At 45.4% G+C, this 25,230-nt stretch overlaps 1 protein-coding gene across 1 annotated transcript; it reads left to right on the plus strand.

Moving 5' to 3' along the window:
* Window positions 1-21,006: 21,006 nt before the first annotated feature.
* ccn1l2 (cellular communication network factor 1, like 2) lies at window positions 21,007-25,132 on the plus strand (the record flags this gene model as incomplete). The annotated part of the gene is made up of 5 exons (XM_083645493.1): window positions 21,007-21,075; window positions 22,271-22,484; window positions 23,469-24,017; window positions 24,406-24,599; window positions 24,827-25,132. The coding sequence occupies 5 exons, from the start codon at window positions 21,007-21,009 to the stop codon at window positions 25,130-25,132; spliced, it is 1,332 nt and encodes a 443-aa protein (XP_083501619.1).
* Between the last annotated feature and the right edge of the window lie 98 nt (window positions 25,133-25,230).

Here is a 25,230-nt window from a genome sequence, read left to right on the forward strand (position 1 = left end):
GCCGCCCCATGTACTGTGTACTATATGTACTACTACTGACCGAGAATTTATCAAATTCCCTTTCCCTGTCTCTCAAAGCTCCATGATGTTCCAGGAATCACATCGTTGACTCATCAATCAGGTGGGAGCACCACGCTCCAGAACTCAACACGCTCCAGAACTCAACACGCTCCAGAACTCAACACGCTCCAGAACTCAACACACTCCAGAAATCAACACACTCCAGAACTCAACACACTCCAGAAATCAACACACTCCAGAACTCAACACATTCCAGAACTCAACACACTCCAGAAGAACTCAAGCACATATATAGCCACAAGAGAGAGAAAGTAGCGTGGCCTCCACATCACATGAATGGGATTGTCTTGGCTGCCCAGCACACTGTGATGCTGCAGACGAGTTGACTTTGGCTGGGAAGCCAGACTGGAAGTTACAGGTGTCGTCCAGCAGCCTCGCGGAGAGCTGTGACTTTCAGCACGGCCTTGACAGAGTAACAGGAAATATGTCGGAGATCAACGGGGGCCTCAGAGATTTGGAGCTCGAGCAGCAGCCATGGAACCGCCGCCACACCGAGCGGAGCAAGAGGAAACCTGGCCCTGAGAGAGGGTGTGACATCTTAGTTTGAAGACTGTCTTGGATTCACCATATTTTTTAACTTTGAGTTTGACTAAGCATGAGAGATGCCCTCTGGAAGGAGCTTTGAGTTTGACTAAGCAGAGAGATCTCCTCTGGAAGGAGTTTTGCGTTTCACTAAGCATAGGCGATGTCATCTAGAAGGAACTTTGAGTTTGACTAAGCAGAGAGATCTGCTGTAGAAGGAGCTTTCTTGAGCAGACCAGGCATAATTCATGGAAAGGCCTTTCAATTCTCAAACTGCCATGGATTTCACTGAAATGTCAGGAGAACTCTTAAACGGATGACCTGTCAAACGTTGTCATGGGACACCGGCTTTAGTGTACAATAACTCTGCTGGCAGGACCATTTCCCTAAATGTCCACCTCCAAACAGCCCAGGCCAAACATCGTCATCGGGGGTGAAGTCGAATGGGAGCCAGGCGGCGCCATCAGTGACGATGATGGCGAATGGTACGGAGGTCTCCATGGTGAGCATGGTATGCCATGTGTGCTTTAGCTTCCTGTCTGTCGGTTGGCCAGGGAAAGAATTCAGCCATGTTGACAGGAGGATGCAGAAAGGCGATACTCATAGTTATTTACAATATATATTCCCAGAGGGCAGAGATGGGCAGTATTTCCGTTATGCATATTTGAAATACACATTTCAATTACTTTTTAGTATTTTGTAATTGGTAGGCTATTTGAAACGACTGTTGTATTCGAACACAGCTTCTGTTTATTTCAAGTGATTTATTCATTTAAAGTCCAAGTGAATCATATGTGGTATTTTGGCAATATACTGTGAGAAAATGATATGTGTACAACTGTGTGTTTGTGCCTGGATAAAATATGTAAACCTACATATACAGTATAACTACACAGGGACGGCGCTACACCGGCGCAAGGGGGGCTATAGCCCCCTCACAAATCTGCCAAGCCCCAGTTAAGCCCCCTCAAGCATTTTAGTATCTTTTTTACTTTTAAATAACACGTGTGTAAAGCTAATAACCAGCTATTCTTCATTGATTGAATTTATTTGATAATTGATCAAAAAGATACGTATACAACTGCCCAGCAGCATGGGCGTCATTAGGCCTGGACTTTCCAGATCTTTTATGAAATAGCTGCCCCCCTCTATTCATCTCTCATTCATGCTTTAAAGCCCTAAAGGGGGGGGGGGGGGGGTACTTCATTATAAAGTAACTCTGAAGGTTGGTACATTTTCTGGCTCCAGTAACTTGTATTTTATTTTGATATTCTACATTTAAAGCCAGAATTATGTTTAGTAATTTGAGTATTATTCTGGTATTTCTATCCCCAGTATCATTTTAAGAATACACTGCAATCAGACACTTTTTACAGGGAGGGTGACAGAAGGTGGTGAGTGAGAAGAGGTTCAGGCTGAATAATGACATCACCACCACAGTCTGCCCCCAGTGGTGACTCCATGGCTATACGGCCTTGCCCACGACACTCAATATTTCCAGCATGAAGTGTCCCTTCCCATTCCACTGTGGACTGACAGCCATATAAGAAAGAGACCAGTGTCAAGGCAGCTGGTTTGACTCCTTCTGTCCTGGAATATGCAGCGCATAAGTCCTTCAGTCTGCTTTACACCACTTCAGAAGTCTGACCATTTTATTTATTTATTTATTTATTTATGTATGTATGCAACCTAAATATCTTTATGCTGCAGAAGTCCAGATGTGGACACTGAATGTGGCTTCAAACAGCATTGTCTATCGAGGCCCGGTCTGTTTCATTCAAATTCAACCTCCTTCCAGACCCTCCAAGACTTTTCACACCTCAAACCTCACGGAGCTTTTCAAAGAGCCCTTTGAATGAACGACCTCAAACCAGTCGAATATCAACGCAAACAAACTCGCGCCTAATTTTAGAGACGCCATCACACTTGAATATTTGTCATCGGGGGGGGATTAGCGCTCGCCGCCGAGCAAACACATGATCTGAAACGAGCGCGCCGGCGACCGAGTGTGTCGAGGTTGAGACACCCAGCAGCACTCGTTCTGACTCGGTGAAGGTTGAGACACCCAGGCCAGCACACGTTCTGACTCGGTGACACACGATGGCTCCTGTGTGCTGTCACTTCTCCATCAAGTGTGACTTCATTTCCATGGACTGTGTGTCGTCGCGTGGCGTTCCGGCAGGGCCCCGCGGCACAGGGAGCGTTATGTGTGTTGTATCCCAGTTCCCGTACGGGAGACCTGGAACCTTTTTCTGTTTACGGCTTCGCTGCGATAACATTTTCCCCTCTGAATCACAGGCAGCGCTGTGTAGCCAGCCACTGCTCGCCCTGCCCGCTAACAGGACAGCCTCTGTCAGGCAGCTCCCACACTAAAGTCCCTTTGAAACAGCAGTTTGTTTATTCGTGTGTACTTAATATGCAGCGTGCCGTGCAGCTTAACAAACTTTAGATTCACTGCAGGGAGAGACAGCATCTTAATATGCAGCGTGCAGCTTAACAAACTTCAGATTCACTGCAGGGAGAGGCAGCATCTGTGTTAATATGCAGCGTGCAGCTTAACAAACTTTAGATTCACTGCAGGGAGAGGCAGCATCTTAATATGCAGCATGCAGCTTAACAAACTTCACATTCACTGCAGGGAGAGGCAGCATCTTAATATGCAGCGTGCAGCTTAACAAACTTCACATTCACTGCAGGGAGAGGCAGCATCTTAATATGCAGCGTGTAGCTTAACAAACTTTAGATTCACTGCAGGGAGAGGCAGCATCTGTGTTAATATGCAGCGTGCAGCTTAACAAACTTTAGATTCACTGCAGGGAGAGGCAGCATCTTAATATGCAGCGTGCAGCTTAACAAACTTTAGATTCACTGCAGGGAGAGGCAGCATCTTAATATGCAGCGTGCAGCTTAACAAACTTTAGATTCACTGCAGGGAGAGGCAGCATCTGTGTTAATATGCAGTGTGCAGCTTAACAAACTTCAGATTCACTGCAGGGAGAGGCAGCATCTTAATATGCAGCGTGCAGCTTAACAAACTTCAGATTCACTGCAGGGAGAGGCAGCATCTTAATATGCAGCGTGCAGCTTAACAAACTTTAGATTCACTGCAGGGAGAGGCAGCATCTGTGTTAATATGCAGCGTGCAGCTTAACAAACTTCACATTCACTGCAGGGAGAGACAGCATCTGTGTTAATATGCAGCATGCAGCTTAACAAACTTTAGATTCACTGCAGGGAGAGGCATCTGTGTTAATATGCAGCGTGCAGCTTAACAAACTTCAGATTCACTGCAGGGAGAGGCAGCATCTGTGTTAATATGCAGCGTGCAGCTTAACAAACTTCACATTCACTGCAGGGAGAGGCAGCATCTTAATATGCAGCGTGCAGCTTAACAAACTTCAGATTCACTGCAGGGAGAGGCAGCATCTGTGTTAATATGCAGCGTGCAGCTTAACAAACTTTAGATTCACTGCAGGGAGAGGCAGCATCTGTGTTAATATGCAGCGTGCCGTGCAGCTTAACAAACTTCAGATTCACTGCAGGGAGAGACAGCATCTTAATATGCAGCGTGCAGCTTAACAAACTTTAGATTCACTGCAGGGAGAGGCAGCATCTTAATATGCAGCATGCAGCTTAACAAACTTTAGATTCACTGCAGGGAGAGGCAGCATCTTAATATGCAGCATGCAGCTTAACAAACTTCAGATTCACTGCAGGGAGAGGCAGCATCTGTGTTAATATGCAGCGTGCAGCTTAACAAACTTTAGATTCACTGCAGGGAGAGGCAGCATCTGTGTTAATATGCAGCGTGCAGCTTAACAAACTTCAGATTCACTGCAGGGAGAGGCAGCATCTGTGTTAATATGCAGCGTGCCGTGCAGCTTAACAAACTTCAGATTCACTGCAGGGAGAGACAGCATCTTAATATGCAGCGTGCAGCTTAACAAACTTTAGATTCACTGCAGGGAGAGGCAGCATCTTAATATGCAGCGTGCAGCTTAACAAACTTTAGATTCACTGCAGGGAGAGGCAGCATCTTAATATGCAGCGTGCAGCTTAACAAACTTCAGATTCACTGCAGGGAGAGGCAGCATCTGTGTTAATATGCAGTGTGCAGCTTAATAAACTTCAGATTCACTGCAGGGAGAGACAGCATCTGTGTTAACTCATTCACCGCCAGTTTAGGACTGCCAATATTTAGCACAGGCCAAAGATTTTCATAATTGTTGGTCATCTTTCAAGACCCACAGTAAATTATCTATTAGCACCAGAGTGATTTGCAATACCTCAAAATGAAGATGTACGTCTCTGGGTTCACCAGGGAAAAAAAAGTGAGCTTTTAGCATGTTCTGTACTCTACTTATAGCCATTTATATACACCCTGTTTTCCCCCAAAATGTCTCTCTGAGAAAAGAAATTGCAGAAAATGGCATTTATGTATTTATGCACACAATCTCATGCAGAACTCGCTCTCAATTCTTTTATTTTGAACTGTATTGACATCAGACATGTAAATATTATTCGTTAGGACACAAATGACAAAAAAAAAAATATATATATATATATATATATACACATGAAGTGCTTTTTTTTTACATTCAACAATACAGTTTACTCGGTGTGAGTGAGTGTGCAGACAGACAGACAGACAGACAGACAGACAGACAGACAGACACACCGACAGACAGACAGACAGACAGACAGACAGACAGACACACACACACACACACACACACGATCCCCCTTTTAGATTTCTAACCCCACATATGATAAGCAATAACCACGCCCTGTGGCGCTGGGATTGGCCAGGAGCAACACTGGAGGGCACGCAGCCCAGCGATTACATGAACCAACTGAATAGCTCTTGAGAAAGGACAGCGGGCTGCTCTGACTCCCGCTTCTGCCTTGTGCCTTGCTGTTGTGTGTTTATTTTGCACCCTTCCTCGTCCATGTCTCCCTGTCATATCCCCTGCTATCTGATCGTTCCCGTTTTCCCCTCGGCTATTCAACACGTCCTCACCGCCCTCGCAAACTGATCGATCATTTCCTCATTCCTCCGATGATCAAACACATCTCTTGATTACTTTCTCCCGGCTGGCACAGAGGAAGGCGACTCCAGCTCGTGCAGCGCGCCGAGGCGCGTTTCAATGGCGTTTCTCCTGTCTGCACAAGGAAGCGTTACCAGTTTTCTGCTTTTCCTCCTGCTCAATTTCAAAACAACAGCTGCGGTATGTGTTTGTTCACGTGTTGTCTTAGATGATAGGGACCTGATACCATGTGACAGGCTGGGGAAGTGTTTAAACTACGCCCTGCAGTAATAAAAACAAAAACACGTCAAACACGTCATTGGCGGGGAGGGCTATTTCTGATAACACGTCAAAGACGTCATTGGCGGTGAATGAGTTAATATGCAGCGTGCAGCTTAACAAACTTTAGATTCACTGCAGGGAGAGGCAGCATCTTAATATGCAGCGTGTAGCTTAACAAACTTTAGATTCACTGCAGGGAGAGGCAGCATCTTAATATGCAGCGTGCAGCTTAACAAACTTTAGATTCACTGCAGGGAGAGGCAGCATCTTAATATGCAGCGTGCAGCTTAACAAACTTTAGATTCACTGCAGGGAGAGGCAGCATCTTAATATGCAGCGTGCAGCTTAACAAACTTTAGATTCACTGCAGGGAGAGGCAGCATCTTAATATGCAGTGTGCAGCTTAACAAACTTCAGATTCACTGCAGGGAGAGGCAGCATCTTAATATGCAGCGTGCAGCTTAACAAACTTTAGATTCACTGCAGGGAGAGGCAGCATCTTAATATGCAGCATGCAGCTTAACAAACTTCAGATTCACTGCAGGGAGAGGCAGCATCTGTGTTAATATGCAGCGTGCAGCTTAACAAACTTTAGATTCACTGCAGGGAGAGGCAGCATCTGTGTTAATATGCAGCGTGTAGCTTAACAAACTTTAGATTCACTGCAGGGAGAGGCAGCATCTGTGTTAATATGCAGCGTGCAGCTTAACAAACTTCAGATTCACTGCAGGGAGAGGCAGCATCTTAATATGCAGCGTGCAGCTTAACAAACTTTAGATTCACTGCAGGGAGAGGCAGCATCTTAATATGCAGCGTGCAGCTTAACAAACTTTAGATTCACTGCAGGGAGAGGCAGCATCTTAATATGCAGCGTGCAGCTTAACAAACTTTAGATTCACTGCAGGGAGAGGCAGCATCTTAATATGCAGCGTGCAGCTTAACAAACTTCAGATTCACTGCAGGGAGAGACAGCATCTTAATATGCAGCGTGTAGCTTAACAAACTTCAGATTCACTGCAGGGAGAGACAGCATCTTAATATGCAGCGTGCAGCTTAACAAACTTTAGATTCACTGCAGGGAGAGGCAGCATCTTAATATGCAGCGTGCAGCTTAACAAACTTTAGATTCACTGCAGGGAGAGGCAGCATCTGTGTTAATATGCAGCATGCAGCTTAACAAACTTCAGATTCACTGCAGGGAGAGACAGCATCTTAATATGCAGCGTGCAGCTTAACAAACTTTATATTCACTGCAGGGAGAGGCAGCATCTGTGTTAATATGCAGCGTGCAGCTTAACAAACTTCAGATTCACTGCAGGGAGAGGCAGCATCTGTGTTAATATGCAGCGTGCAGCTTAACAAACTTTAGATTCACTGCAGAGAGAGGCAGCATCTGTGTTAATATGCAGCGTGCAGCTTAACAAACTTTAGATTCACTGCAGGGAGAGGCAGCATCTGTGTTAATATGCAGCGTGCAGCTTAACAAACTTCAGATTCACTGCAGGGAGAGACAGCATCTTAACTCATTCACTGCCAACAACGTATGAACACGTTTTCAGAATCCAGCTGTTCCCTGCCAACAACGTGTTTACACGTTTTTGGCATCGATTTTTTTTTTTTGACGGTGGGTTGTGCATCTAAGCCTTTTACATCTCTTATATAATTATTGGAGCCACCGAACGTTTACAACCCATTCCACCGACCCACTAAGTGGCAACAGTGCTCTCCTTGCTAGAGGAAGGAAAGCATTTTTTTAACTTGTCAAGCCATTCTCAGCCCAGCCATTCTCCTTTTCGCGCTGATTGCTGGCGATGCGGGATTGCAAATTTACATAATAGATTCAGCCGATCTACTATGATCGGGTGATAGATTACAGGTGGACGAACACACTTTGAAACACGCAGCATAAATATGACCAGAATCGCAAAAGCTTCTCTCAACCAAAACTCCAAACGAGTGAGTCCATCCCGACTTCCTCAAACAGCGGCTGTGCAGACAGGCACAGGAGAGCAGCAAAGCACTGACTGGTGACAAGCTTGTCCGCCCACGGAGGGCGGAGTTGAAGCAACTCGAGAGGGAGGGAGAGAGAGAGAGAGAGAGAGAGAGAGAGAGAGAGAGGGAGGGAGAGCGAGAGGGAGGGAGAGAGAGAGAGAGAGCGAGAGGGGGAGGGAGAGAGAGAGAGAGAGAGCCAAAAATGAATGGTTAAAGTGACAGTTCCATCCAATTTCACAAAAAGCCGTTTATCTCTGAATATTCTTTTTCACGCTAAAACCATGCTGTATTCAACTGCTAATGCTTACATAACTACTAACTCTACAAACTAACTCTTTTAGACAGAGAAAGTACACATTCTATTAGTACTTTTGAGATATTGTATGTTCACAAACTCCAAGCTGAAACGAATCCTCGGCTCTTATAAAATGAGCCATAATCCTCAAAAAACGGCTTGGCAGAAGCTATCTACAGCAAAAAAAAACGTCTGGCAGTCAATGTGTTAATATGCAGCGTGCAGCTTAACAAACTTTAGATTCACTGCAGGGAGAGGCAGCATCTTAATATGCAGCGTGCAGCTTAACAAACTTTAGATTCACTGCAGGGAGAGGCAGCATCTGTGTTAATATGCAGCGTGCAGCTTAACAAACTTTAGATTCACTGCAGGGAGAGACAGCATCTTAATATGCAGCGTGCAGCTTAACAAACTTTAGATTCACTGCAGGGAGAGACAGCATCTGTGTTAATATGCAGTGTGCAGCTTAACAAACTTCAGATTCACTGCAGGGAGAGGCAGCATCTGTGTTAATATGCAGCGTGCAGCTTAACAAACTTTAGATTCACTGCAGGGAGAGGCAGCATCTTAATATGCAGCGTGCAGCTTAACAAACTTTAGATTCACTGCAGGGAGAGGCAGCATCTTAATATGCAGTGTGCAGCTTAACAAACTTTAGATTCACTGCAGGGAGAGGCAGCATCTTAATATGCAGCGTGCAGCTTAACAAACTTCAGATTCACTGCAGGGAGAGACAGCATCTTAATATGCAGCGTGCAGCTTAACAAACTTCAGATTCACTGCAGGGAGAGGCAGCATCTTAATATGCAGCGTGCAGCTTAACAAACTTTAGATTCACTGCAGGGAGAGGCAGCATCTGTGTTAATATGCAGCGTGCAGCTTAACAAACTTTAGATTCACTGCAGGGAGAGGCAGCATCTGTGTTAATATGCAGTGTGCAGCTTAACAAACTTTAGATTCACTGCAGGGAGAGACAGCATCTTAATATGCAGTGTGCAGCTTAACAAACTTCAGATTCACTGCAGGGAGAGGCAGCATCTTAATATGCAGCATGCAGCTTAACAAACTTTAGATTCACTGCAGGGAGAGACAGCATCTTAATATGCAGTGTGCAGCTTAACAAACTTTAGATTCACTGCAGGGAGAGGCAGCATCTGTGTTAATATGCAGCGTGCAGCTTAACAAACTTCAGATTCACTGCAGGGAGAGGCAGCATCTGTGTTGATATGCAGCGTGCAGCTTAACAAACTTCAGATTCACTGCAGGGAGAGACAGCATCTGTGTTAATATGCAGCGTGCAGCTTAACAAACTTCACATTCACTGCAGGGAGAGGCAGCATCTTAATATGCAGCGTGCAGCTTAACAAACTTCAGATTCACTGCAGGGAGAGGCAGCATCTTAATATGCAGCGTGCAGCTTAACAAACTTCAGATTCACTGCAGGGAGAGGCAGCATCTGTGTTAATATGCAGCGTGCAGCTTAACAAACTTTAGATTCACTGCAGGGAGAGGCAGCATCTTAATATGCAGCGTGCAGCTTAACAAACTTCAGATTCACTGCAGGGAGAGGCAGCATCTGTGTTGATATGCAGCGTGCAGCTTAACAAACTTCAGATTTACTGCAGGGAGAGACAGCATCTGTGTTAATATGCAGCGTGCAGCTTAACAAACTTCAGATTCACTGCAGGGAGAGACAGCATCTGTGTTAATATGCAGCGTGCAGCTTAACAAACTTCACATTCACTGCAGGGAGAGGCAGCATCTGTGTTGATATGCAGCGTGCAGCTTAACAAACTTCACATTCACTGCAGGGAGAGGCAGCATCTGTGTTGATATGCAGCGTGCAGCTTAACAAACTTCACATTCACTGCAGGGAGAGGCAGCATCTGTGTTAATATGCAGCGTGCAGCTTAACAAACTTCACATTCACTGCAGGGAGAGGCAGCATCTGTGTTAATATGCAGCGTGCAGCTTAACAAACTTCACATTCACTGCAGGGAGAGGCAGCATCTGTGTTAATATGCAGCGTGCAGCTTAACAAACTTTAGATTCACTGCAGGGAGAGACAGCATCTTAATATGCAGTGTGCAGCTTAACAAACTTCAGATTCACTGCAGGGAGAGGCAGCATCTTAATATGCAGCGTGCAGCTTAACAAACTTCAGATTCACTGCAGGGAGAGGCAGCATCTTAATATGCAGCGTGTAGCTTAACAAACTTTAGATTCACTGCAGGGAGAGGCAGCATCTTAATATGCAGCGTGCAGCTTAACAAACTTTATATTCACTGCAGGGAGAGACAGCATCTGTGTTAATATGCAGCGTGCAGCTTAACAAACTTCAGATTCACTGCAGGGAGAGACAGCATCTGTGTTAATATGCAGCGTGCAGCTTAACAAACTTCAGATTCACTGCAGGGAGAGACAGCATCTGTGTTAATATGCAGCGTGCAGCTTAACAAACTTCAGATTCACTGCAGGGAGAGACAGCATCTGTGTTAATATGCAGCGTGCAGCTTAACAAACTTCAGATTCACTGCAGGGAGAGACAGCATCTGTGTTAATATGCAGCGTGCAGCTTAACAAACTTCACATTCACTGCAGGGAGAGGCAGCATCTGTGTTGATGGCTCTGGCCTCCCTCGTTTTCGAGTTCAATCCTGGTGTTTTTCAGATATTGTACTCGGGGTGTTTTCATATAGGATTTCTTTTTGTCTTGCGTCGCTCCACCTTAGTCTCACATGGTGATTACTTTGGTCATCACAAGTCAGCACTTCCGGGGGTTTGGCATAGGAATTCCTGTGGCAAGCCTCTGATTGGCCGGGCTGTTACGGAAGTCCGGCTCTCTACGTGTCATTGGTGCATCGTTCAAAATGTCCCGCCCCACTAACAGCTAATTTATACTAACTGCGGAGTGTCCGGTGTTCGCGGAGGCTCTGTGCGGCGCTCCGCACAGGCTCTGCGGAGGGACTGCACGGAGCTCCGTGCTCCTCTCAAAAAATGTAACTCCGCGGAGCCCGCCGCGAGCTCCTGCAGTCAATTCCGAGGCTATGATTGGCTAATGTTTGCTATGGTTTGTATAGGGAAGAAGCCTCCACAAACTGACCAAGTGACCGGCAAAATCAGTGCAAAATGAACGGGTTTGAGCATCGCCTGGCAGAAGAAGTACAGAAATACAGAAACACTTGATAGAGACACTGCACTGCTACCGCATTTACCATAAAAGGATGTGCGTCTGCGGAGAGAACGGTCTTGCCGTGAACACCGCGGACACCGGACACTCCGCAGTCAGTATACATTTGCTTTTAGTTTGACTTTGTGGCTGGCTCACAATCAATTCACATGAACGGCAACTCTGTGAAAATGTTGGTCGAGTCGCCAACTTGATGTCATTATGCAAAAACATGGCGGATGAGAGTGCATTGTTTTGATGATTTAAACGTCGGGAAACCAACCACAGTTGATAGTAGTGTTATTGACTACATGATAGGGTCACCATTTGTTTTGAGTAAGGTGAGACATTTCTGTGTACATGAGTTTGATTCTTTGTTCTCTGATAAGCACTGTATAGTGGAAGTGCTCCTGGAGGGAAATCCTGGAATTGACTGCCACCGGGCAGACAGTCCAGTGATGGACCAATTAGCACCTACAGTACTGAATAGTGAAAATCAGACATACATTGGTAAATGGGATAAAGATAAAGTAGATGAGTTTATTGGAAACATTCATTTAGGCAAAGTGGATAATATGATGGGTGACTTAGATAAAATGACAGTGGATGAAATAACAAAAGAGATTGGCAGTATTATGATTGATAGCGCAAAGGCCACATTCCCCCCCAAAAAAGGAAAAGCAGGAAAAAACTTGATGTCCAGGAAAAAGGCAGTGTGGTTTAACAAGGAATGTAGACAAAAAAGGCAAGAATATTTAAAAGCTAAGAAAATGCTCAAAACACACAGAAATGTGATATGTGCTGAAAACGTAAAGATGACAAGCAGAGAGTACAAGAAAGAATTATATAAAGCTCAGAGGGCATATAGGAAGAAATTTAGTGGGGAATTGATGAATATGAAATCCAAAAATCCAAAGCTTTACTGGAAGATGCTGAATGGTTGTGGTAAAGATAAAACCTGTCCAATTTTGCCTCAAGATCTTTATGAACACTTTAAAGGGCTGTCTGACTGGGACGCTCCAATGAATGAGTTGCCCCATGTTGATAGTAGTAATGAATATCTTGACAGTAGTGGTTTAAATGTTAGCTTTACCGAGGAAGAAATTAAGGCGGTTGTTCAAAAGCTAAAATCGGGGAAAGCTGCAGGAATAGACAGAGTTCTGAATGAGTATATTAAAAGTACGGTACACATTTTTATGCCATCATATGTTTTCCTGTTTAACAAGATTTTGGAATCTGGTGTCATCCCTGAAGACTGGGTAACCGGTTTAATTGTGCCAATCTATAAGAGGAAAGGTGACACGAGTGATTGTAACAATTATAGAGGCATCACACTTTTGAGTTGCCTGGGGAAACTTTTCACAAATGTATTGAACGCAAGGCTATGTACGTTCTGTGAGGATAATGCTATTCTGAGAGAAACTCAGGCTGGGTTTAGAAAGAGCTATTCCACCGTAGATCACATCTTTCTATTGAAACACATCGTCGATCTTTTTTGTTTTAAAAAGAAAAGCTTGTTTTGTTCCTTTATTGATTATAGTAAAGCGTTTGATACAGTCTGGAGGGATGCACTCTGGTATAAACTGTTAAAAACGGGTATCAATGGTAAATTCTTGGATGTGGTAATGAATATGTACAAAAACATCAAATCATGTGTTTTTGTAAATGGTGTTAAATCAGAATTTTTTGTAAGCCTAGCAGGAGTTAGACAGGGTGAAAACCTTTCTCCATTACTGTTTGCATTATTTATTAATGACTTAGAGGATTATCTACTACAGAACGGCTGTCAGCCTATCAACCTTGATGATACAGCGATAGACAGTTATATGCAGCTTATGGTACTGATGTACGCGGATGACACAATTATTATGTCCACAACAAAAGAAGGGTTACAGAAAGCAATAGACCATATGTGTGAATTTTGTCATAAATGGAAATTAAAGGTTAACAGTGATAAAACTAAAGTCACAGTTTTTGGTTCTCGAAAAATTAGCAGTGACAAATTTAAGTTTAATTGTGATGGGGAGAACCTAGAAATCGTTAACTGTTTCAAGTATCTTGGTGTCATTATGAACTATAATGGATCATTTAAGATCGCCATTGAGGAGCTGCATAAGCAAGCCTCTCGTGCTATGTTTGCCCTTTTTTCTAAATGCAGAAAATATGATTTACCAGTAGATATCACACTGGACCTTTTTGACAAGTTGGTTTTACCAGTTATGTTGTACTCGTGTGAAGCTTGGGGGTTTGAAAAAATTGATATATTGGAAAAGCTACACCTCAGATTTCTCAAGTACATTTTGAAAGTTAAAATGACAACGTGTAACAATATGGTCTATGGGGAGCTGGGGAGATACCCACTCTGTGTCACTGTCAAGAAAAGAATGATTAGTTACTGGGCAAGGTTGATTGACGGCAAGGAGAACAAACTTAGCCGTATTATGTACAACTGCCTGCGTGATCTGCACAACTCTGGCGTCTATGCCTCGCCGTGGGTCGTGCGGGTCAAACAGATTTTGGATGACTGTGGCTTGTCTTACCTCTGGCTTACACAGCAGTGCAATAACATTGACTGGTTGAAGTTAACTGTTGAGCAAAGTCTTAAGGACCAGTTTATGCAGAAATGGCAAAGTGAGCTCAAAAGTATGACGTCATGTGACTTGTACGTAGAATTCAAAAAAGAACTTAAACTTGAAAATTATCTGCTGTATGTAAACCAGAGGCATAGACATGCAATTTGTAACTTTAGGGTTAACAACACCAGAATCCCCAAGGTTGTTGGCAGATATAAAGGACTGCATAGAAGTATGAGGATCTGTAATCTCTGTAGTGACAACTGTGTGGGAGACGAGTATCATGTTTTGTTTGAATGTAAGAATGTAATTATTTTGAATTTCAGACAGTTATATTTACCCAGATATTATTTAACACGTCCATCTATGTTTAAACTGATTCTGCTACTACAATCAGACAGACAAAAAGTCATGTGTAAATTAGGTGCCTTTTTGAAGAATGTCCTGCCTTTGTTCAAATGACATGCTCTAGCCATGCCGTGTGCCATTGTATATTGTTTTTGTATGTTTTGTTTGTGCTCCATACCATGTGATCATGGTCAATGAGTCACATTAAATAAATAAATGAAATAAATGAAATGAAATGAAATTATATGATGTATTATATTTCATGCCTCACCTGATCCCTTCCCTTTGCTCTTCATTGCCGCACAAATACTGGAAACTGCTATCAACGTTCTCTTTAAACGCTCTGAGCGTTAACAGACCACACACATCTTCTTCGTAGCGTCCATGTTTTGGCGCTGGTTGCTATGGTTTCCATATTCCGATCATTCCGACACTACAAGCACATGAACGCCCGCACATCGGAAGAACGACCGGCCAACTCGGAAAATCAAACCATCCGATGAGCACATGAACGCACGAGTAGTGTGAGACCATTTGCACAGTTGCACGGGGACACAGTTGCACGGGGACACAGTTGCACGGGCACACAGTTGCACGGGGACACAGTTGCACGGGCACACAGTTGCACGGGGACACAGTTGCACGGGGACACAGTTGCACGGGCACACAGTTGCACGGGAACACAGTTGCACGGGCACACAGTTGCACGGGGACACAGTTGCACGGGAACACAGTTGCACGGGCACACAGTTGCGCAACTGTGAATTTGCGCAACTGTGATGTCACTCAGGCAGTAAAAGTTGACATCATATTACTTAATGTACCTTTAAAACAAAAAAAATGACTGACTTGAACAAAAGTTGAAGTACACAGAAAAAGCCAGCCAGTCACAGTGGCAACAAGGGTAAATGTAATTGGTTAATTCCAGCCCTGCATAGCTCAGACAGACTGTGGGTGGAGTGGAGGTGGAGGGGGTGTGTCTCCGTCAGGACCTGCAGCACACCTGCCAGGTTAGTGGTCAGTTATTCCTAGTTGTCATCGCTGCTATTAGACGGGCTGGAGGAATGTGCGCGCTGCAGCCTCCCGCCTGGCCAGCCGCCAGGTCACATGACTCCCTTTAATCTGCAGCGGGCGCAGCACAGCCACACCTGCTGCCGCCCGCAGCACAGCCACACCTGCTGCCGCCCGCAGCACAGCCACACCTGCTGCTGCCCGCCCGCACAGCAGCACGACTTTATCATTCTTTTGATTTTGATTTGATTCAACTTAAGAGTTATTAAAGAGCTTGTGAGACGGCCTCCTGCCAATCAGAACATGCTCCTGCCAATCAGAACATGCTCCTGCCAATCAGAACATGCTCCTGCCAATCAGAACATGCTCCTGCCAATCAGAACATGCTCCTGCCAATCAGAACATGCTCCTGCCAAAGCTGATTAAAAAAGGGAGAATGTTAGGGCTACTTTGGGCCAGTATTAGAACAACTTGGGAAGACATATACTGTATTATGATCGTTTGATTCCCAAGTCCACGTGTCCAACATCAAACCCGGAGGTTGAGGTTCAAACCTATTTAAATATCAACTAATTATAGCACCTAACTTATGTTATGTAGATATAGTTATGTAGATCATGTCAGGTACGTCACTATTTTCTTTTGTAGGAACTAGCTAGCAGCTAGCGGGTGTAGTTCGGTCAAAAGGAAATTGTTCCTCCATGAAACTGCTCATAACAAGGTCGGTGGATTATCTTGAGTAACGGGGTCATGATTTCTGGAAAGAGACATTGCTGTTGGGTTTTTCAAACGTATTTCTTTGGCACTTTGAGCACCACAAGCCGAGTGCCATCCAGTTCCATTGTATTGGAGAGAAGGCAGAAACTCTGCGGGCGATATCTCCAAAACTTAGGTAACTATCCCAAAACGATATAGATGGATAAATAGCACTACAGGTGAGAGGGAATAGTATTTTGGATTTTAGGGTGAGCTGTCCCTTTAAGACAGGAAAAGGTTAGTTCAAGAAGGGTCCAGGTGGAGCCTGAAGAGGTGTGTTTCTTTAGAAAGATGGGCAGTGCAAATGTCAATCTGAGCGAGACGACCTTCACATTATTAGCATTTATTTGAGTCCAACATAAATGTGGCTGTCAAACGCTTTCACTGCTGTTTGGGTCTGCCTGACTTCCTGTTGTGTCTCCTTGGTTCTCTGTGGTTGGCTCGTGCTTTAGAAGAGAGCACACACTTCCTGTTTACCCTCTGGACGTGTATGAAAGTAGGATCACTTCCTGTTTACCCTCTGGACGTGTATGAAAGTAGGATCCACACTGCACACACTTCCTGTTTACCCTCTGGACGTGTATGAAAGTAGGATCCACACTGCACACACTTCCTGTTTACCCTCTGGACGTGTATGAAAGTAGGATCCACACTGCACACACTTCCTGTTTACCCTCTGGACATGTATGAAAGTAGGATCCACACTGCACACACTTCCTGTTTACCCTCTGGACGTGTATGAAAGTAGGATCCACACTGCACACACTTCCTGTTTACCCTCTGGACATGTATGAAAGTAGGATCCACACTGCACACACTTCCTGTTTACCCTCTGGACGTGTATGAAAGTAGGATCCACACTGCACACACTTCCTGTTTACCCTCTGGACGTGTATGAAAGTAGGATCCACACTGCACACACTTCCTGTTTACCCTCTGGACGTGTATGAAAGTAGGATCCACACTGCACACACTTCCTGTTTACCCTCTGGACGTGTATGAAAGTAGGATCCACACTGCACACACTTCCTGTTTACCCTCTGGACGTGTATGAAAGTAGGATCCCGAGCCGAGCTGTCCAGCGGTGTTTGCCCCTTTTAGTGTCATGTGGTTTGAGGAAACTGCACACTTTGAGGACTGGCATATTAATACCAGTAGGCTATATTCATATAGCAAAATCATCTGGGTTTAGCCTTTCATTCATACGGGTTAGCGTTATTTAAATGTCTATCTCAAGAAATACCATATTCAGTCTGAAAAGATTTCTTAAAGCAAGAACAATTATAAATTCTGTCAATTGGATTGAGATAATTGCACTTGTTTCCATTCACCTGTTTCAATGATTTTCAAGAAATAATAGTGATGTTGAAACCAGGCAGAAGGTGTATTAGACTCTATCAGGAAATGACACCTTGATTTGCATCAGAATTCAGAAACAATTATGCAACTTATGTCACAGACTTTTTTTTAAACTTGCTTTAAAGGAACACGCCAACATGTTTGGGAGATTCGCCTATTTGCCATATTATTCCCCATCGTAAGATAAGACAGATCAACGCCTTTCTCTTCCCTGTGTGTGCATTAGATGAATAGGGGTGGGACAAAATATCGATACTCGCGGTATCGCGATATTTCCACTTGCGATACGTTATCGATACACAGTATCGATATGTTTTTTTTAATAAACAGGCTAAAATATTATGCTGTGTGTGGTAGTTGAAACATAGTTTCAAGTTGACGTTTATTTATGTTTGTAGTTGAAACAAAAACATAAATACTGTAGGCTACATGAATGGAAATGTTTGATCATTAATATCTACTTTTAGAAATTATATAGGTAGGTAGGTTATATAATGTTTTCTTGTTTTAATAATAATAATAAAAAGACTTAATGTGTAACTTTTCCTCCGTGGTATCGAAAATGGTATGAGTGAGTGAGTGAACTTTGAGAGAGTTCATGTCAATTCTGCTGATAAATACATAATACCTGCTTCTTGCCTTTTAGGGGTATTTTTTTCTCTTCAGTTACACAGATATCGTGATGTATCGTAGGTTAAATTTCTTCCAATATATCGATTATCGCAGAATCGCTGTATCGTGATAATATCGTTATCGAAGGCCAAGTATCGTGACCATATCGTATCGTGAGTTACCGTACTCCACGATTCCCACCCCTATAGATGAACGTCCATTGCCCCACCCCCCTGCTAGTTAGCTTAGCATAAACATTCTAAATTAATTGACTTGTTCAAATGGATGATATACTCTCTCTCTCTCCCCACCTTTCCTGTCTGCCTACTGTCCTATATAAAAAATAAATAAAGGCGAAATGCCCCAAAAAATAATCTAAAAAAAAAAAAAGAAAAAAAAAAGAGATCTTTTGTTTCTTGTCACTTTGGAGGAAGGAGCGTGCAGACTGTGGTGTTAGACATCTACTTCAGATCAAATAACAGGTGATGCATCACTGGAGACTCCTGTGACCTCTGTGTGTTTTGGAGATGTTTGCCTGGGACTGACAAACAATGGCTGGCACGCGGCCAGCACCCCACCCCGTACCCCCTCCTCCCCCCCCCCCCCCCCCTCCTCCCTCCACCCTCCTCCTCCCCCCTCCACCCTCCTCCTCCATCAGTGTCCGATGCAGCGTGGCCAGCGCACACATCCTGCCTTTGTGGGCCGGGAATGCCAGGAATCCAGACTGCTGCCCTCCAAAACCCCCCACCCCACCCCCACCCCCACCCCCACCCCCACCTCCACCCCTTAACCTCTCTGCCGGGTGTCTGCCTGCTTGCGTAAGTCTGTGCACTGCGTGTGGTACTCTCTCTCTCTCTCTCTCTCTCTCTCTCTCCATACAGTAACATCAGCAGTCCGGTCTGGAGCATTGAGCTATACCGCACCCGCTACCTGTCAGGTGGCAGCTGAAGTGGTGCTGGGTGCGGGGCAACTGAACGGCCACAGGTTCGATCCCAGCAAGACACTCACAACTAGGGTTTGAGTGAGTGGGTAGTTTCCCCCCCATAAGTCTGTGCTGCGTGTCAGGGTGGACATAGCATGCCATTGTGGTGGTGTAACTCTTCGCTAAACGACGACAGTAGCTGTTCAAGAGGACAAGCTTGTCAACAAAGTGTCTGATCAAAAAGTCAACCTCTTTCAAACTCGTATCACTTTCACTCTATCTCATGTGTTGTTTCTCTCAGTACATACAGTACATGTGTTTCTCTCAGTACATACAGTACATGTGTTTCTCTCAGTACATACAGTACATGTGTTTCTCTCAGTACATACAGTACATGTGTTTCTCTCAGTACATACAGTACATGTGTTTCTCTCAGTACATACAGTACATGTGTTTCTCTCAGTACATACAGTACATGTGTTTCTCTCAGTACATACAGTACATGTGTTTCTCTCAGTACATACAGTACATGTGTTTCTTCTCAGTACATACAGTACATGTGTTTCTCTCAGTACATACAGTACATGTGTTTCTCTCAGTACATGTGTTTCTTCTCAGTACATACAGTACATGTGTTTCTCTCAGTACATACAGTACATGTGTTTCTCTCAGTACATACAGTACATGTGTTTCTCTCAGTACATACAGTACATGTGTTTCTCTCAGTACATACAGTACATGTGTTTCTCTCAGTACATACAGTACATGTGTTTCTCTCAGTACATACAGTACATGTGTTTCTCTCAGTACATACAGTACATGTGTTTCTCTCAGTACATACAGTACATGTGTTTCTCTCAGTACATACAGTACATGTGTTTCTTCTCAGTACATACAGTACATGTGTTTCTCTCAGTACATACAGTACATGTGTTTCTCTCAGTACATACAGTACATGTGTTTCTCTCAGTACATACAGTACATGTGTTTCTCTCAGTACATACAGTAGATGTGTTTTTCTTTCTCTGGTGGTTCCTATAAGGGGGCTTTCTCGGTGTGTTTGCACCGTCGCCCACCACACTTTCAGCTAAAAGCCTTATCGAACGTGCCAAATTGCACTTTCGTCCCGGCGCGAGCCAAACACTTCAGGCGAGGAGCTTCCTCCTCTGCAGCACAACACTTCTGCCGTGCCCCTGGGACGACACTGGGGAATGTGGCCTTTTTCCTATCAATCATGGGAACCTGAGGACAGGCCTTTAGTTCCTGGAACGTCGCCCGGTAGGAAAGTGATGGAGGGGAACACAGGACGTCCTGAGCACAGTGTCCCACACCACACCACACTGCGTGAGGGCGTGCAGAGCGCTGGAGTTGTTTGCAGGGATTTTCTCAACACCAGCACCCCCCCCCCCCCCCCTCTTCCTCTCACCATGCCGGAGCGGGATTCCCCCGCTCAGGTTTTCCATCACACTGGTCCTCCTGTCCTTCTGTTGCCGTTTGCTTCTTCTTGCAAACATGTCTCAGATATTTGTTTGTTTGTTTGACCTTAACAGTATGGTTCCATCAGGGTTCACCGGCGAGATGAACTTCTCATCAGGTTGGCCCCATATTCACCAAGGATCTCTCAGGAGTTGGGAAATGTGACACCTCCGTCGCTCCCTGCGATGACGTTGTGATTCCCAATTTGTGTCCCTCAGTATTTCTCTGTGGAGACTTTCCAAACCTCTTGAGAGGAGAGCTGATGACATCACAGGTGGGGCGGGGCATGTGCTTCTATAAGTACAGGCCCCCGGCGAGGGAAACCTCTGTATGAGCTGAGCTGACCTGTGCTGACACCAGGACGCTACAGTGAGAGCAAACAACACACGACTGGTGCGCCTGCTCGGTGCACGGACTCCTGGACTGTGGATCCCATTCATCCTGAAGGCAAACGAACGGGACTTCTCTCGAGAACTCTCGGATGGTTCTATGGTACCGCAGACTCGGACTTCTCCAGTTCCTCAACTCGTGGATTTTTTCCCCTCTGCATTTGTGCCTTTTTGTTGATCCATGGCACCCAGGATGTTCTGCCTCGTTAGTGTGCGACAGATCATCTCCACCCTGTTTGTGCTGTCCAGCACGGCGGTGATGGTGAGGACCAAAGTGTGCCACGCTCGTCTTCATGCATTCTGTTTGGATTTCTGCAGGGAGCAGGAGCACTCCACCAAAAAACAATGCTGGTTCATTTTGCACGTGGTCCCACACATGTCAACAGTTTGGCAGACATTCATTTAGCTTGACAGTTAGTTAGTTAGTTAGTGACCTTTATTTAACCAGGAAGAAAAGTTATTGAGAGTTGACTTGAGTTGGGATGATGATGTCACCAGTGATGTCATCACAATCATTGTGTTGTATTCATTACAAGTCTTGAGATGACATCACTGCTGCTCAACTTAATTCAAGTCAACTTTCAATAACTGCTGCTCAACTTAATTCAAGTCAACTTTCAATAACTGTCAAACTAAATGAATGTCTGCAAAACTCTTTACCGTTTTCACATTATGTGTGAGATCATGTGCAAAATAGACCAGCATTGTTTTTCGGTGAAGTGCCCCTTTAAGTGTACTGTATGTGAAAATTGGAAAAAGTGCATTGTTTCATCACTATAGCTGCAAGCTGACCTCTCCTCTGACCCTGTCTCACCTATAGTAACCCTGTCTCCTCTAACCCTGTCTCACCTACAGTAACCCTGTGTGTCCTCTAACCCTGTCTCACCTACAGTAACCCTGTCTCACCTACAGTAACCCTGTCTCACCTACAGTAACCCTGTCTCCTCTAACCCTGTCTCATCTAACCCTGTCTCCTCTAGCCCTGTCTCCTCTGACCCTGTCTCCTCTAGCCTTGTCTCCTCTAACTCTGTGTCCTCTAACCCTGTCTCCTCTAACTCTGTCTCCTCAAACCCTGTCTCCTCTAACCTTGTCTCCTCTAACTCTGTGTCCTCTAACCCTGTCTCCTCTAACCCTGTCTCCTCTAACTCTGTCTCCTCAAACCCTAAGCCTCTAACCTTGTCTCCTCTAACTCTGTGTCCTCTGACCCTGTCTCCTCTAACCCTGGCTTTTCTACCCCTGTCTCCTCTAACCCTGGCTCCTCTAACCCTGTCTCCTCTAACTCTGTCTCCTCAAACCCTAAGCCTCTAACCTTGTCTCCTCTAACTCTGTGTCCTCTGACCCTGGCTCCTCTAACCCTGGCTTTTCTACCCCTGTCTCCTCTAACCCTGGCTCCTCTAACCCTGTCTCCTCTGACCCTGTCTCCTCTAACCCTGTCTCCTCTGACCCTGTCTGCCCAGGCAGAGGGTGAGTGCCCGGCCGCGTGCTCGTGCGCCCCCTTGCCCCCGCTGTGCGCTCCGGGTGTCAGCTGGGTGAGCGACCGCTGTGGCTGCTGCAAAGTGTGTGCCAGGCAGTTCAATGAGGACTGCAGCACCAGCGAGCCCTGCGACCACATCAAGGGGCTACACTGCCACCTAGGGGCCGGAGGAGACCCTCAGAGAGGCCTGTGTCGAGGTGAGGGGCCCCAGCCAGAGATCAGCTCTACTTTCAGATCCAGCGGTTATCCTAAAATACATAACTTCACATTATTCTATTGTTTTGATGTTGTGCGTCTTCTGCAATATGGGTTAGGGTTAGGGTTAGGGCTGTGAGTTTGGGTTAGGGTTAGGGCTGTGAGTTTGTTCAGTTGGGAAATAGAACGGTGTGATAATGTAATAAACTTTCCCTCAAATGGGTTGAAAATATAACAAAACCTGTTGTAGTAAACCTGATGTAATCTAACAATGTCTGCATAATTTATATTCACCATAGCCATCATATGGGCTGTAACATTTTTAATTGACGATGCAGTAGTAACTGTAATTGCATTCACTATTAGTCTATATTCTTATATAAATTATTATACCCCTTATGTCATAATCGCTGGTGAATGTAATATGTAATAAAGTGATATTATTACATTATCCAGGGATTCATTACATCAATAGTGTGTGTGTGCGTGTGCATGTGTGTGTGTTTGTGTGTGTGTGTGTGTGTGTGTGTGTGTGAATGAATGAAAATTTTATTTACGTGTCAGGACAATTTACATGACCCATCCCACATGGGATTATCAGACACATCAACATACAGTAATTTCCATATCTATTACGGTGCTTGAACAATACAAAACCGTACAAACACACACACAGCAGCACGCGGCATCAGCAGCAAAACACAGATTTAACTACAATGTGTATTAAGTAAAATATATGAATTATCTATCATATGTCATCTTTTTCCTCCTATCCCACGCATGAGAGATATATTCGGAAAAAGCAAAGATGTTATCAAAAAGAAATTCAAGTATGGCACCTTCTTCAAAATCTAACAGGTTTAACTCAGGGGAGTGAACTTTTTTAAATAGTGTATCTCGTAAGTCATGATACAAGGGGCAGTACAAAATAAAGTGAAATTCATTCTCCACTTCCATCAACTCACAATATATGTGTGTGCTTGCAGCGGAGGCACAGGGCTTGCCGTGCGAGTTCAACGGGCAGGTGTACCAGCACGGGGAGGACTTCCAGCCCAGCTGCCAGCACCAGTGCAGCTGCATGGACGGGGTGGTGGGCTGCATGCCCCTCTGCCCCCACCAGGTGCCGCTGCCCGACCGCCGCTGCTCTCGGCCCCGGCTGGCCAAGCCCCCGGGCCGCTGCTGTGGGGAGTGGGTGTGCGACGATGACAACCACATCAGTCAGGAGCCAGAGGAGTGGATGTCCCCTGCCCAGCTGCTCCCCAACCAACCAATCAGCCCCCAGCTTCACCAGGGCCAGCTGCTCCCCAACCAACCAATCAGCCCCCAGCTTCACCAGGGCCAGCCACTCCCCAACCACATCAGCCCCCACCTTCACCAGGGCCAGCCACTCCCCAACCACATCAGCCCCCACCTTCACCAGGGCCAGCCACTCCCCAACCACATCAACCCCCACCTTCACCAGGGCCAGCCACTCCCCAACCACATCAACCCCCACCTTCACCAGGCCGTCATCACAGGAGGAGTGACCTTCAGCGGTAAGGAGCACACTCGACTCCACAGACATTAAATGCTAGATTATGTTATTCAACCCAGCAAGTAATGCAGGCGGTGACCAAGATCATATGAAAGCAGCTTTTGGAGACTGTTTTGACCTGATATTAGAAAGATATTTAGGGTTCCATTTTCACGAAACGATGGAGGCATTAGCTTGCATTAACTTTCATTTTGGTGCGGGGGAGGGGGTGGAGCAAAAAAAAAAAAAAAAAAAAATCAAATCAAATCAAATCACCAAATCTCTCTCTACTGTGGACTGTCAAATTAAGGCAAACAATATGCACATTTACCATTGGTGCAGGTTGTCCTATCCTATCCTATCTATTCAACTGTAATCCATTGCATAATTGGTTCTTACCTCTGGCACAGAGGTGGTGTCCCTGCCCAGGTCAGAGGTCAGAGGCTGTTTCCCACAGACCACCGCCTGGAGCGAGTGCTCCACCACATGTGGGATGGGCGTCTCCAGCCGGGTGACCGACAACAATGCCGACTGCCGTCTGGTCAGAGAAACCAGGCTGTGCCAGGTCCGCCCGTGTGACCTGCAGCCCCCTCTAGCTGCCAAGGTAATGAAGATAAACATGAAACTTAACATGATATATATATATATATATATACCATTTTTATTTGGAAATGATGACAAGCACAGACACAATGAGGATGTACATACTTGGTTGAATATCCTTATTTGGGAAAAGATTGCTAAGCGGTTGGCTATGAGGCAAACTTTGAGGTTTTGCTAAATATTTCATGATGTAGTTCTAACACAGTGACTCTTATTTCTGTCACCCAGAAGGGAAAGAAGTGCCAGCGCACCATGCGTCCCCAGGAAGCGGTCAGCATCAGCTGGGCAGGCTGCTCCACAGCACAGCGGTACCGGCCTCGAGCCTGCGGCGCGTGCAGTGACGGCCGCTGCTGCGCGCCCTCCCTCGCCCGCACCGTGCGCCTGCGCTTCCACTGCCCGGACGGAGACGCCTTCTACCGCAACGTCATGTGGATCCAGCGCTGCAGCTGCCAGGTGGGCTGCGGCTACACGCAGGGCCCCGCCTCCAGCCCCGCCCTCAGCCTCCACAACGACATCCACACCTTCAGCCACTGAGGCCACGCCCTCACGCTCTCAGACTGAACCTGTGCCAACCCCTTCGCCCCAACCAGGCAATAGAGTGTCAAACTCACGCCCTCTTCCGGGTTTGGCAT

The sequence above is a fragment of the Poromitra crassiceps genome (assembly GCF_964638095.1).
Source record: "Poromitra crassiceps genome assembly, chromosome: 10".
In the NCBI taxonomy this organism is placed as follows: domain Eukaryota; kingdom Metazoa; phylum Chordata; class Actinopteri; order Beryciformes; family Melamphaidae; genus Poromitra; species Poromitra crassiceps.